The following is a 14532-nucleotide window of genomic DNA, read 5'->3' as shown; positions in this document are numbered from 1 at the left end:
AGTAGGATGAGTGTAAATATTCTTATCAAATGGATATTAACACATTTCTACTAAAATTGCTTTAAAAATTAAGAGATCCCTCTTGGAGTCAAAATCAACCCTAATGGACCACTTTGTTTCACTGCCTACAGTGAGAACCCAGGTCTTCAGTATCGCTTTTCCCTCCCTCTGCATTTCAAGCAGTTTTAACTCAGCAGTGCCAAGTAACGCTCCGATTCTCCTCTCTTTTACCCCAGCATCTGTCCAGCGACCTGGACTTGCAGTATCGGGTGCAGGGACTTCCCTGACCTTGGGCAGGATTCTCCGCCCAGGGATACTCAGCGCTGCGCAGGGACTCGCCTCAAGGCAGCACAACTCAGGTGCCGACTCTGCTTCACCTCAACTTCCCTGGGCTCTCACGAGCACACGGGCCTGTTTGACGAGATGTTATAGAACAATATTCTTACTCCAGTTCAATACTCATTTACTAATCAAGTAGTTAAAACCTGAGTACTTGCAGTATGATATGTCTTAACAGTATCAGTTTGCTAAAATCCTTCGCAGGAAAAAGACAATTTTTGTCCTATTTCTGTTCTGATGAAGAGACAAGAAACTCAAACAGTTATTCTTACTTTTATCTAAATGGATTTACTTTCATTGTAAGGGCCTAGATGCTCACGCGGTGTGGGAGCATGCAACACTTAATAGCAGTATCAGAAACTAATTTCTGCATCCCACTCTCTGCCCACTGAAGAGCAGAGACCTTTTGTTTCCTTTCTGCTTATCTTCATTACAGGATTTTGTCAACAGGTTGCCAGAAGCATTCAAGGCTTTTAGGATACTACAGAAATACTGAAGTGCTTATCCTGCTTCCCCTCTGTACTTACCACCGTGGCAATGAAGACAGACAAGTAGCACAATTATTGTCTCCCAGGAAAGCAAAAATAACTGCCAAGGACAGAGGTAATGTGTGCTCAGAATTCTTTCCTAATCATTACAGACATGATGGGAAACCCAAAAAATGTCAAGTAACAGAAGACAGCATGACAACATTCAGGACGGAAAAAAAAAAAAAAAAAGAAAAGTAGAAATTGGTCACTGTCATTTAATGTGACTAGGTTTCTATTTTAGTCTACACTTACTCGGGGGACGAGGGGCAGGGGTGTTGGAAACAAGAGGATATGGAACAAGAAACTCTGCGAGGATTTACAAGTTATACCTTCATATCAATATGCTGGATAATTTTACTCCTAGACAGGTTTCTAACATAATTCAAACATCAAACGAGAGTGGAAACAGCCAACATTGGATAGGTATATATGAGTATTTTAAAAACTAATTCTGGAAACTGACAAAGTTAACAGTAGTTTATGTATCTCCAAAGCCTAGAAGCATTGTTCAATAATTATGTCCCAAGTGATCATTAATTTCCTCCATTGAAGATGATTCATCTCACTCATCCCCTCCTAGCTCATTGTATTCCAACTCCAGATCATTTCTCTCTTCTGAAAATGGTCAGTCTTGCAAAGGAAAAAAAACATTAGCCTAACAACTTCATTGCCAAAAAGAATTACCTTGTGTATACAAAACACATTAAAACATCAGCTATATTTAAAAAACAAATATAAATGAGAAGTTAGACAGATGTTAGGGTTAAAGTCTCAGAGGCAAACCTTGCTCAACCCTCCGGGGATGCACATTCCAACACCGGTTCTTAATTACAGGATCACACACCAGCTTTCCAGAGGGCCACTGTCTCAGTCAGTGCACAAAGTAAAGAACAAAGAGCAAAAAATAATTATTGAACAAACAAAGATCTGAAGTTTTGCTTGATTTTTATTGTTCAGGGCTCACCTTGAACAGTAAATCTACCGTATTCAAATCCTTCTCTGAAGACAGAACAGACCATGACCAAGTTAATTATTCCAGCACAGTATCCGAGACCTCTACAAATATTAATGAATTCTTTTCACACCACTGTTGTTACAGGAAAGGGCATTAGTACCTCAACTTTACAGGTGAACAACCAAAGCACAGCAGAATTAAGCTTCTAATAAAAAAACTAATAAAAAGCCCCCACATTATCCAAGTTGTATCCTGCAAAAACGTTTGTTAAAAATTAGCACGCATCACAGGTACTTTACAGCACTACCAAACCTGAACTTTCAGTGCTTTTCCCTATCACGCTGCCCTAATGCAAACCTACCGTAAGCAAACCTTTACCCGGTCCTACCCACCTAGTCTAAGACTGCAGCCCTTTCCCATTGAGGCCCTAGCTCCTTGCCCTCTCTCCAGGCTGCTTCTCCCAGCCGCTGTCCGTGGCTCCCCTTACCGTGCTCTTCATCCCTGCACCTCGCTCCCTTCCCCTCGAGTCCGAGTTGGTGTAGTGTCCTCGTCCCAGCTTCTCTGCCCGGCCATCACCCGCTCCCTTCTTGGCCTCCAGCTCCTCACCCCAGCTGTTTTTCTTCTCTCCCCTCCACCTGAGCCCTAGTTTCTTTGCCCTGCCTGTTGCAGTTCATCTCATCCGACTGCTGCTCACCCCCCACTGCCAGCACCAGCCTCTATCCTCTCAGGGGGGCCCATTCACCCCAACTGTATTATCGTCACTTTACATACCCAGTCCTTGCCCTTAAATTTCCAGCTTTCAGAGAGGTCTGGGAAGGAAAGGGGGAAAGCAGGAGAAGCACCAGAAATCCCAAAAAGAGATCAAGACCTTGCTCTCCGTCCTGCTGATGGACACAAGCACAGAAACCTTCCCCGTCAGAGAAGTCACGCTTCCCTCCATCCTCTTGGGTGCAGCCAGCCCAGCTGTCGATATCTTATTTTAACTTTTATTTTAGCAGTGCTTTCAATAGCAGCTTTGATAAAGGCCTGAAAGCAGTGAGGGAACTCTGGCAACTCTCTCGGATGGCGGGCAGCTGCCACGGCCCCTAAGGGCCAGGCTGGAGCTCGTAAAAGCAGGGGGACCATCCCAAGGGATGAGCGCGGAGGACGGGTGAGGATCCCGCTCTCCCGAGGGCTGGGCCCTATTTCTCACCGCCCCATAAACCTCCATCGCGGGTGAAGACACACGCTGGCCTGGTCCCCACCGTCTCCGTGCAGCCGCAGGTCGTGAGCCACCACTACAAGCGAGCAGAGGTGCCCGTCACTGCCTTCAGAGCCAGCCAGCCCTGAAAGCGGATCAGCTTTCAGTAAACCGTCAGTCCTGCTGTCATCCGGTGAGAGGAGGATCTCAGAAGGGAGAGCTCAGCGGAAAGAGAAGGGAAACAGGTAAAAATTTAGCACCGAGGAAGCAGCAATGCCTGAAATGTCACCACAGGATCGGGGCGAAAGGCTGACCCACACCTCGGAGGTAGGTGCTATTTTTGTTTAAGCATACACAGGTTTTTTATTTGACAGCAGCTACCTCTCCCTTCTGAGGTCCCAGGAAAGGCGCCCCACAGGCAAACACGGGGTAAAACCCCAAATTCACCCTGCCCCTGTGGAAACCAGCACAGGCCTTCATGACAGGGCACGTAACCGGGGAAAAAAACTCACTCTTCTCTTTTAAAAAAGCAGAAAGTTCACAAGTTCAAGGAGCTCGCGGCGTTTCCATGAAGATATACCTGTAGCGTGCGGTGAGGCGCAGGGCGTCTCTGTGAGGAGAGGCGGGGACTGGCCTGGGCCGGACACAGCCGGTTCCAGCTGGTTCCAACCGCCTCATCTCAGGGCACAGCCCAGCCCCTCCTCCCGGCTGGTGGCACCTCAGGGAAAGCGTATTTTAAAAGGGAAAAAAAACCTCATCCAGCTGGAGGGAAGCAGCGAGCGGCTGCGCAAGGCACTCGGCTGCGAGCCCAGGCGGGCGGCCGGCAATCCCTGGTTTAAATAAAAAAAAAAAAATTAAAAAAAAAAAAAATTCCTTTCCTTTCCCACAGCACAAGGGTCACCGTCTGCTTTGCCAAATGCGTACCCAGAGGCTCTGCATCACTGCTGCCCCAAAACCTGCCAGCAAGACAGGATATTCAGATTACCAGCAGGCATGGAAAAGGTACTGGAGCTACTCTCTTAAACAGAGAAGGCAGCACAAAGATTTCGAGCCACCCGTGTCGTGCCGTCCTCATTTTTCTGCTACCATAAGATTTCTGCTCCGTAAAAACGATATTGCTTACACTCACTATTTGCTATAAACATAGCAGGAGAGATCGCACAGAGAGCGACAACTCTCGTTGCATTATCTCACGTAAAGAGGGACCCACACCCTGAACTCCAAAATTAAAGTTTATCTCTCCTACTCACTGCAGACCTCCCTGCTGTCCACCCCAGGAAGAGTAATTGCAAGTTTCATCTTGGAGCCATTATCTGCTGCCCCTCATTCAGTCCCCGGCTCTTCTCTGGGCTCTGCAGCTCACGCACCTTGCAGGTTATGCTGGCGTAACTGACCTTTAACACTTGAAGTGGATTAAAACCTTAGCCATAGCACACAGGTCACCGAGACTCAGGTGAGAAGGTGTTCACACACGGATGAAGGACGGCAGCAGCCTACTCACCTGGCCTCTGAATTTACTGAGCGCACCTCAGTGCTGAGCTCCTGCCCCACACACGTAGCCAGGGCATAACGAGCGGATCCTGAAGACCGTCCTAGCAGCAGCAGAGCTAAAGTTCCCGAGATAAAGGGTACGTGCCCACTCCCGACCACAAGATCAACTTCTGCACTTTTCCTTAACCACCAATCTCAAAGCGTAGCAAAGCTGGCTAGCGATCAAAGCCCTTCAACTTTGGCACCGCAAAAGCTGACTTTTAGGACTCGGACTCCTCGAGTGGGATCTGAAAACACCTCCACTCTCTAAGCGAGGAATTACCAAGTCAAGGAGGAAGGTGTTGAAAAAAATCAGGACCCGTATCACGCAGAAAGGAAACACCGACAGGGAGGGTTGCACGGCATCTGGAAGCTCAAGCGAGTCTGCCGGGAGGCACCTCTACGCGCCTTGGGACCGCAGCTTTGCTCTCTCTTTTGACTCGAAGCAGGACGGCCCTTTTGTTTCAGGAACTCAACAAGATTCACTCCTTTCTCAAAAAAACATTGCCTTTCTCTGTGCTTTAAGATACTTGTTAGTCTTTCACCTTTCCTGTCGGAGCCACGACTGTACAGAAGACAACTCGGCAGTCACTATTACAAAGTGGGAAGAAGGAGCACGACTGAACTCTGTGCTGCAGGCGGTGCGGGCCAGGTGCTTCTCTTCTAAATCCAGTGGTGGTTTAATGAAAGTAAAGAAGCGGTCAAGGAAGAAAGGACTACATATAGCTAGACTTTTAACAGTACGTGGTGGTTTATTTTACTGAGTGCTATACATAGTATACATAGTAAAAAGACCATTACTAATTTAAAGACTAAGTTGAAAAATACTGCCAGATTGCCAGGAAAGGAAACAGCAAAGCCTTAATAAACTTCTTGGGGGAACTGCTTTATATGTAAAGGCTTTAAGCCTCTGTTAGCCCAAAGGAGATGTTGAGAGAAGAAGAATTAAAAAGAAATGGGCATAGCTGACAGGTTGTAAAAGGAATAAAATTTTACTTCCCCAACGAGAACTGAGCACAGAACAGAAGTCAGACTGGTTAAAGTAATCACATCATGTAACAGCTAGGCTAAAAATTGGGCTCAGTCTACCCAGAAACAGGACGACCAGTTAAGCGCCTTCTATTGCCTTATTTATAACAAGAGCCTTTCTCTGCCACTGAACTCAATATCCTGCTGAGGTTTCCACCTACAGGGTCAAAACAAGACCTGCTTCCCTGCCGTCTGAAACATAGAAGAGGACTGAGCCCCACTAAGTGAGCCATGGCTCAGCGTTTCTTCATGTGCTAAAATTTATACTACAATCCTGTTCGAGAAATTTCAGTATCATTCTGTCACATTTGTAAGATACTATTTACAGATGTCTTTCGCTCAACGTTTGTAAGATGCTATTGTAATGCATTAGGTGGCCGATTAATATTTTCAATACATTTGTTCCAGGTAGATTTCCCACCCACCCCCAGAACTGTTTCCTCGAATTCTTTGGACTCCTGGTTGGAGGTGAGGAGATGTGGGGTCAGACACCAGGATCTTGGGTGCCCCACTCCCCAAGAGCACTCTAGTCAAGCATCTCCACTCTCCCTCCTTAGTCCCTGTGTGCTAGAACAACCCATCTGGACGCAAGAGACTTTTTTCCACACTCTTGTTCATATAAATAAAAGACAAATAATTAAGACACCATAATGTTAGGGATCTTAAGAGTCAGACTTTGCAGAACTGCAGTTACGAGTTATGTATCTACATTTCATCTAATTCACGCTGTCAGCACTTACACTGCTTTTTGGATTCCCTCATCCCCATTTCACAGAGAACGGAACTGAAACACACAAATAACGGAGCTGATCAATCAAAAATCCAGCTGAAATACTCTAATAATCAAAGTCCATGCCCAACAGGACCACTCAGGTGACTACACTTAATTATAGGTTTCTGTGCTTTTCTGAATTAAGAACACATTTGCTTCCCCAAAGGCAACCCACATCTCTCAATCGCCACTTTGGTTCTATCATGCTGTCACACAATTTGCAACAGAGGTGAATTTGTTTCTCTGCCTGTAAAGCTGCTTCGCACGGAAATCGGAGTTTCAGCTGTTACTACCAATATTATTATAAAACCAGAATACTCCACTGACTTCACTGAGGTTGTCTTGGACTGAAATCGCTAACTGCCCAGGGAAAAGAGTCTTTCTAAATTATGGCTGGGATAAAATCAAATCATGACATCACTCCCCAGAAACTTTGTAACAAACACTATGTCACTTACTCTAAGAGAGCTAACATCACTGATCAAAAAGCTAATAAAAATAATAGTTTCTCTTTCTTTTGTGCATGTCTTCCCATCACCCCCCTCCCTCATTTCTTCTTTTTGCCTCTAAATGCAATGGAAAAAATGCTCAAACTTACAAAGCTTTCCGTTTCAAAGAGTTTAATTCACAGAAAAAGAATCTTGCTTAGGAGAACATATCCATATTTTCACTACAGCTCTACACAGAACTGTCTGGGTTGGGGAAAAATTACCATTTCTCTACCTCAAAGATGTAGACTTCCAGTGACACACAAAGGAACACTCTCACTTTGAACAGCTCTAGTAAAGCCATTTTAGGAAATACGTCTTACAAGACAGAAAATGATCCACGGGGAACCTTTGCGTAAGCCCAGAGCCCTGTTACATTGCTGTAAGGACACCGCCAAAGGCGGCAGGCAAAACTGTCCCTATGAAAAACGCACGCCAGAGAACACGCTCACAAACTCTTCTCACTTCCTAAACTAGGAAATCCCCAGCAGTGAAAGCCTACGAGTGAAGACGTCTTCTAACGTGGCTCCGTGTTCAGCAATCAGCCTGCCAGGTGAAGCAGGTCCTCCCCTGCCCAGAACCCCAGAGACAACACTGGAGCAGCGCAGCACAGCATGTATTAACTATTCACGTACGGTAAGAACTAATCAAAGCAAAGCTTTGCTGAAAGGACCGCATCTTGGTGACTGGAATAGCTGGTCCAAGAGGATACAGTAATTTTGAAACCAAGTACTAACTTCCAGTCTTTTCTCTCCTCTGGGAGCGTCACGTTGGCTGGGGATTTTTGCGAATCTCTGTGGGAAAACTTAGACATAGCAGCTGCCCATACGTTGCCCTGCATTCTATATCGGTTTTACTGTATGGAGAGATAAAAATCAAAATTAAGTATCTCCTGGTTCCAGCCAAAGGACCTGGCACACAGCCAAACGGTAGTTGTAAAGTCACCTCTGTTAATAAAAGCGAATTCGTACAGCTGCCGACATACTGCTGACATTTAACAAATAACAGATACAAACGAGAAGGGAAGCAGCCAACGGGGCGGCCTCGGACCTCCATCCCGTCTGCCAGCAGCAGCAAAAGACCCCTCGCAGACAGACCTCTCTCAGGATGGAGTAAAAGACCAAAGGTCTTCAAGTCTTCTCCCAGCCCAAGGGCTCATGAGCCTAACTTGAAGAGAATAATTTTCCCAAGCCATCTTCCAAGAAGTTTTATACTAGAGGCGATATCCAAGCACAGGGCTACTTCTGTGTGCGTTAGCCAGAACAATTTCCATTGTGGAAATTAAAAAAAGCTTTATTCACCTAACTACAGACTTCGAATTGTTTATTCACTTTGTACAGTGAATTTTTGTTCATTGCTTCCCATGAACATCTATCCTCCAATTTATCTACGCATGTGAATTTTATAAGCTCTACCTTTTTTACACTAGTCCTCTCTAAGTTGCTAAACTACAGGTGGGGTCCTCCAAGGCAAAAAGACCTGAATATCCATAAATCCTCACCATTAGCCTTTCAAAGCTACTTTCAGTATCAATGGTTTCAATCGCTGTCCTGAAAAACACATCTCAGTCTTCTTCCCTGCAGCTCTGACCACCAGTCTGTGAAAACTCACCATGACAGTTTGTCAGCACGCTTGCGATTAGCTGCATGGAATAGCAATTGGAAATACTAAAATATTTTAAGAAGTCAGTTAGGCCATTGCTGACCTTAGAGACTGACTGTGCTTTAATATGGTTTCCATAATACACAAACCCAGAGTCACGATATCAGAAGAAAACAATTGACATCTTTAAAATAATGTCCTGGCTTCAGCTGGGATGGAGTTCATTTTCTTCCTAGTAGCTGCCACAGTGGTTTTGGATTTAGTGCGAGAATGATGTTGGTAACACACCAATGTTTTAGTTGTTGCTAAGTAGCACTTAACATAAGTCAAGGATTTTTCAGTGTCCCATGCTCTGGCAGCAAGCAGGTGTACAAGAAGCTGGGAGGGAGCACGGCCAGGACAGCTGACCCGAACGAGCCCAGGGGATATTCCATACCACAGGACATCATGCCCAGTGTATAAACTGGGGGGAGTTGGCCGGGAGGGGCGGATCGCTGCTGGGGCATCGGTCAGCAGGTGGTGAGCAATTGCGTTGTGCATCGCTCGTCTTTTCTTGAGTCTAATTTCTCTTTTTTATATTCATTTATACAAATATAAAAACAATAATTGTAATGAAATCATCATTTTATTTTAGTTATTAAACCGTTCTTATCTCAACCCACAAGTTTTACTTTTTTTTTCCCCCAATTCTCCTCCCCATCCCACTAGGAGTGGGGAGGAGTAAGCAAGCGGCTGCGTGGTGCTTAGTTGCTGGCTGGGTTTAAACTGTGACGATGAATAAATGAATGCTCTTCTTCTGGACATTAATCTGGGAATCTGTGAAAATTAAGCTACTTGTATCACACAAGATTGGAGATATGACTAACAAATTCTGAGAAGGTCTCCAGAAGTCTCTCTGCTCTGGCTCCTAAACTGGCCTTGGCTAGCTAAAGGATGAACTAAGATTATAGACCCGCTTCTTGTATGACTTACAATAAAGGCAGTTAGCCCTGCAGATCCAGAACTAAAGCTAAAGGAGATCATAATCGTTTGCCTCTAAAAACAGCTACAGAGGGCAGATATCCAAAAGTGAGACTCTAACACGCACACTTCAACACAGAGTAAAGCGCAGTAAAGAAAAAACAAACATAGGAAGTCTCCATAATAAAAACGTTCCCAACTGTGCTTCAATGTGCATGTTAATCTCAACTGATATAAATGTCTTTCTGGCCTAATAAGCGTGTTGTAGCAACTCAGTGCTTCCACACCATGGGACGTTGTCTCTTAATCTGTGGACCTTACTTAAGTCCATGGTAAAACTTGTTAATTCATCCACAATTTCACTCACCACAAATACTCATTAATTCACCCAGAATTTCACTCACTACAAATAAAAAACAAAACAAAACACCACCACCACCATTCTAAAACACTTCACAAGCATTATCTTAGAATATTGAATGAAAAAAAACACAAAGTGACTTACCCTGCACCTGGTACTCAGCTTGGACAGTTAAATATAATACTGTTTAATTTTCTCACTTTAACAGTTTCCACAAAGTTGATGAGAGACTTGCTACATGTTACTAATCAGTGTCAACACATTAAATGCTTTCTCATAGTTACAGAGCTTCTGCTGTGTGTGTCTTTGCATGTACAATCACAGAAAGAAAGTACACAGGAGTACAACCGAGTCCGTGCCTTGGAACCGCTCTGACATATTTAGTTAGAAATAAATATTGGGGAATATTGAAAACCTACCCAAAAATACTTCCCCAAAGATCTCTAACCTCAACTACCTCACAGCACAGTAAAAAAAAAAAAAAAAAAAAAAAAAAAAAAAACCCCCTTTTTTTTAGGAAAAAAACAAAGACTATTTCCAAAAGATAAAAATAAAAGAAAGCAACAGTTAAGTAAGACCACGATTAGAGGGAATGAGGCATCCAAAAAAGCTCTTATGAGCTCATACAGACAGAATTGAGATAAGAGAATTGAGGATGTTTGTCTTACCTTGGAACAAAAATGCTTTGCTGGCATTGTGTAGTCCCGACACTTGTGTTACCCCAAGGGTTGTATTCACAAGATCGAGTTCTGTGATGATATCAATTTGTAAGTCAGGATCCATTCCAAATCCTACAGCTGTTGGGGGCAGGGGAGAGAGAGAGAGTTAGATCAATTTTTATTTCAAATCAGGTAATGAAAAGAATGGAGAAGAATATCTAGCACAGGCATTTCTAGTACTTTCACACTCACACCGCGCTGTGTACAGTAATTACTTATAAGACAGTAACTCTGCGGCAGGAAAGAGAAGATATTCTTTTCCAATTCTTTCAATTAAACTATTTCCACAGATTTTACTACCCACAAGTTAAAATGTTCTAAAACTGATACATTAATCCAGTCGCTTCATAAGGCTAAAGCAATAAACAAACAAAAGCATAACCACCTAGGCAAAAACATGAAAGAGATTTGCAGCATTCATCTTTTGGCCGCACTATTTCCAGGGAGATGTGAGGACTGAAGATCCCTCTCACATTTCATACCTAGCTGCGACTAACCTATCGGGCCCCACAGCTCATAGTCTAAATGTTTTCCCAACTGGACAAAATAACCCTGGAGGAGATACGGTAGCAGGGCAAAGAATGCCATCGTGTAATTCAAGAGCCCTGACTGACTCCCAAAACTGTTTGGTGCTGCTTCGGAAGCGCACCTCCGTATTTCAGCACAGCCGGTGCCTGTGAAGCGTGCCAAAGCCTACCTACAAATAGCAGACATTCATTCACCTAAACCAGCAGTAGTACCTTCTGGTCTGCAGGAGCACCTACTGGAGAAGCATAAATCTAAACTGAAACTTTAGAAATGGCTTATGCCCAGGAAAAGACTTGGCATTCCTTGAACTCGTAGGGACCTGATGGGATTGACAGAAAAGACACACACTCAAGCAGTTTGAAGTTGCTGTGTTCAAAGGTTCAGGACAACTTGATGGTTATGGCACACCAAGTTCCTTAAACGTACCTCCTTTTTCTAGGGATGGGAAGAGGCCAGTCTGACTGCAGTGTCTCTCTCAACACAGCAGTAAGTCTGGCATGAGATCTGTGCCAGAGACATGGGTCAAATATCTCGTGTGGGACCCAAGCACCTTCCTAACGAAATTTTTCCACTGGCTTTGTTAGTAACGGGAACAGGCTCCAAGAACGAAATCCTGACACAGCTGAAGTCAATGGTGAAAGTCCCACTGACTTCCGTGGAGCAAGGACATTGCCTGTAAAGCACATCCAGATTGATTTCCACCGAGTGGACTTCATGTTCAGGTCTAAATTGACTCATTTGTTATTCCAGGACTGTGCTTCTGGATCTGTTAAGCAGCAAATATTCTAGTTTGAGTCTTTGAAAGGCTCTAAGAAATTACTGAGGTGTACAGACCGAACAAGAAGTTACGTGTTCTACTCGTAAATCATCTGTACCACAGCACTTTCTCCTTTCCGTTACTCAAGGATTAAAACTTGTTGGAATAACGTGCTGTGCTAATGCAGAGGATTCTGCTGCTGCACAAGAGGCAGAGTAGTAAAAAATACTGAAAAGACAGCAGCTTTAGGAGGTCTCTAGCAACCTTACTCTAGAAGGAAAATTAAGATCTAGAGGCATCTGGCAGAACCGAAGCTCCAAGAGTGCCGACATATCCGAGTGAGTACATACACAGTGCTGTCATAAGGACGTGGGGATAAGCACCTTTTTGTGGAAAATTAAAATTAGAGAATATGAACCCAGATAAAACTTCTCCAAAGGTAAGTGCTTCCCAGATAATCAGCAACATCATCAGGCTTTTAGTACTAGTTCACCCCCCCCCCCCCCCCGCCACTCAGGCCCTGAACGGCCACAACTGACACCGTGCACGCTGACGGACCAAGAACACCTTCCACTTCTGGAACAAACACCGGCATCAAAAACACAGCCAGCCAGCTCTTCTGGTCCCAAACCAGTCGCACATAGTCAAGATGCTGCTGAAGAAATGTACCCATCCTGCTCTAGCCAATATTTGCCAGCGACTGCTTTCCTTCAGCGTACCTGCCTCTGATCAACAGGAGAGAACTTATTGACCTATTGATTCCCAACCTACAGCAACTCTTGCAGCACAAGGGCTGCAACCTACAAACTCCAGACCCAAACACCTATGTAAATACAGGGCGCAGCCTTCCTGGGGAGAAAGAAAAAAAAAAAAAACCAAAAAAAAAACATAAAAGCAAAGATTGTTTTAGAAGAAAAACAGAAGGACTTATTACTTCTCCTAAGATTTTCACTCAGAAGAAAAGCAGCACACCATCAATTGTGTGAACTTACCTACCAGGAAAGACAACGACTGCTGTCCCTGCCAAGGACAGAGTATGCTGTTCCTCATTTGAAAGGAGTTAAATCTACTCAGATTGGCAAAATCCTCCTAAAATGAAGGGAGGTCGAGTAGGGACTAAAACTTGCTCAACAGAAAGGACAAACTATGTCCAGCAAGACAAATCTTGACCCCATTAAAGTCAGTGAAAGCTCTGCCACAGACATCAACCGGGTGAGGACAGAAACCACATCTAGCAAGTATAGGCACTCCCATAAATCACAGTAGCTCCACTGCTCTATTAAAGCTGTTTATTCCAGCCTGAATACCCAAGGCTCAACAAGTATAGATCACTGTAGCTCCGCAGGCTTCGATTTATGCCAGTGAAGGATCTCGTGTGACAACTTCAGTGTGCCCCCTTCCAGCTTTTAAAATGCTTTCAGAAACAGAGACTATTTCTAATGTCACGGCAACTATTTAGCAAGAGCCTACGCTGCTTTAAATACCTAGTCGTTTTCCTGTGCTGGCTCTTCAAACTGCAGCAGGCGCTCAAAAGCCTAGTTAATAATTAATAAACAACAAATCAGCAGCTTCAGTATGATAACCAAGTCTCCTTTTCCCCTGTGGTCTCTCACAGTCTACCGGAAAGATACCACAGGCATATCAACCGCGCTTGCACCTAGTATTTTATGCCACCTCTCTTCAGCGGAACAAGAAGCTGGAAACACCGTTTCTTGCTGAAGTCAAAATTAACCATCAACCCGTCTGCTCTCACTGGAGAACTGTGCAAAGGTTGGGCCCGATTCTGACCAATACTGCTTTCAATTCCTATTTAAAGTAATTGGGCCATTCCACTCAGATCAGTGGCTTACACAAGCAAAACTCCAAATGATTCAGTCAGGTGGGCGGGAGTAGAAATCATCTCGGGACTCGGTGGATTTGGCCCAACGTGAACTGAAGGCACTACAGTAGATTAGAGGATTAAGCCATATAATTATGAATGATGTCACCAGGAAATCCCTAAAAGAAATTCATTCTGCCTTACAGCTCCGACAGCTTGTATTCTCTGCTCGCGCCTTTATCACCTACATGCAAGCACCAGCAATCGTGCCACGCTCCATCTAGCTAACGTGCAGCCATGCAACGTATGCAGCGCATTTATAATTTCCTCAACATGTGTAACGTGCTATTTGGGGATGGAAAAACTTTAAGCAAAAGCCCACTCAACACAACCGAGTCATTTCCATACACCCGTGCGCAATCGTTCAAACGGTAAAGAGTGGGCTCTAGGAGAGGCATTTTGCGCTCTCCTCTCGCAGCTTCAGCAGCAATTGTTGCACACAAAGAACTTTCCGAGCAGCTTCGCGATTCCAAGTAGCGGAGTTTCGGGTCCTACCGACCCTTTCGAACGTCGGCGTGCGCTACTGGTGGTAAGACCACTACAAAAGGGACGGGTGCTGTTTTCTTCCAACTGTTTTTATGTCACGCCTCTCGAAATCTGTAGATTTTGATGAGGTAATAACAACCCTCGGAATAATTACAATTTTAAAACACGGATTCCTTCGCACTTCTGATAACCGTGCTGGGTCATCTCCTTGAGAATACCTACAAGCACCATGGAAAAAACGTGTCCCCCCACCCCGGGAGCTCCAAGCCCCGGAGACAGAGCGGTTACCCGGGGCACGGGGCCAGAGAACAAAGCCTCCACAAGCAACGACAAACGGTCGGAATACCGGAGCGGGCACAGCACCGGCAGGAATAACGCGTTTTCTTTCCCCCAGCCCCGCTGCCCGCCGGCAGCACC

At 44.7% G+C, this 14532-nt stretch overlaps 1 protein-coding gene across 2 annotated transcripts in view; it reads right to left on the bottom strand.

The window, feature by feature from the left end:
• Positions 1–11709, bottom strand: part of NELL1 (NEL-like 1 (chicken)) — a 293636-nt gene extending 281927 nt beyond the window's left edge. The window contains exons 1-2 of one of the 2 annotated variants that reach the window (XM_010563709.1): positions 11667–11709; positions 10415–10543 (exon numbers count right to left, since the gene is read on the bottom strand). In XM_010563709.1, coding sequence (XP_010562011.1) covers positions 10415–10543; positions 11667–11709 — 172 coding nt within the window. Of the gene's footprint in view, positions 1–10414; positions 10544–11666 lie in introns of those variants that run through there. The other variant, XM_010563710.1, reaches the window with a different exon arrangement.
• Between the last annotated feature and the right edge of the window lie 2823 nt (positions 11710–14532).

The sequence above is a fragment of the Haliaeetus leucocephalus genome, unplaced genomic scaffold (assembly GCF_000737465.1).
Source record: "Haliaeetus leucocephalus isolate CR32 unplaced genomic scaffold, Haliaeetus_leucocephalus-4.0 Scaffold173, whole genome shotgun sequence".
NCBI classification, from domain to species: domain Eukaryota; kingdom Metazoa; phylum Chordata; class Aves; order Accipitriformes; family Accipitridae; genus Haliaeetus; species Haliaeetus leucocephalus.
The sequence above is the reverse complement of the archived record's forward strand: the minus strand, read 5'-3'. Positions and strand labels throughout refer to the sequence as shown.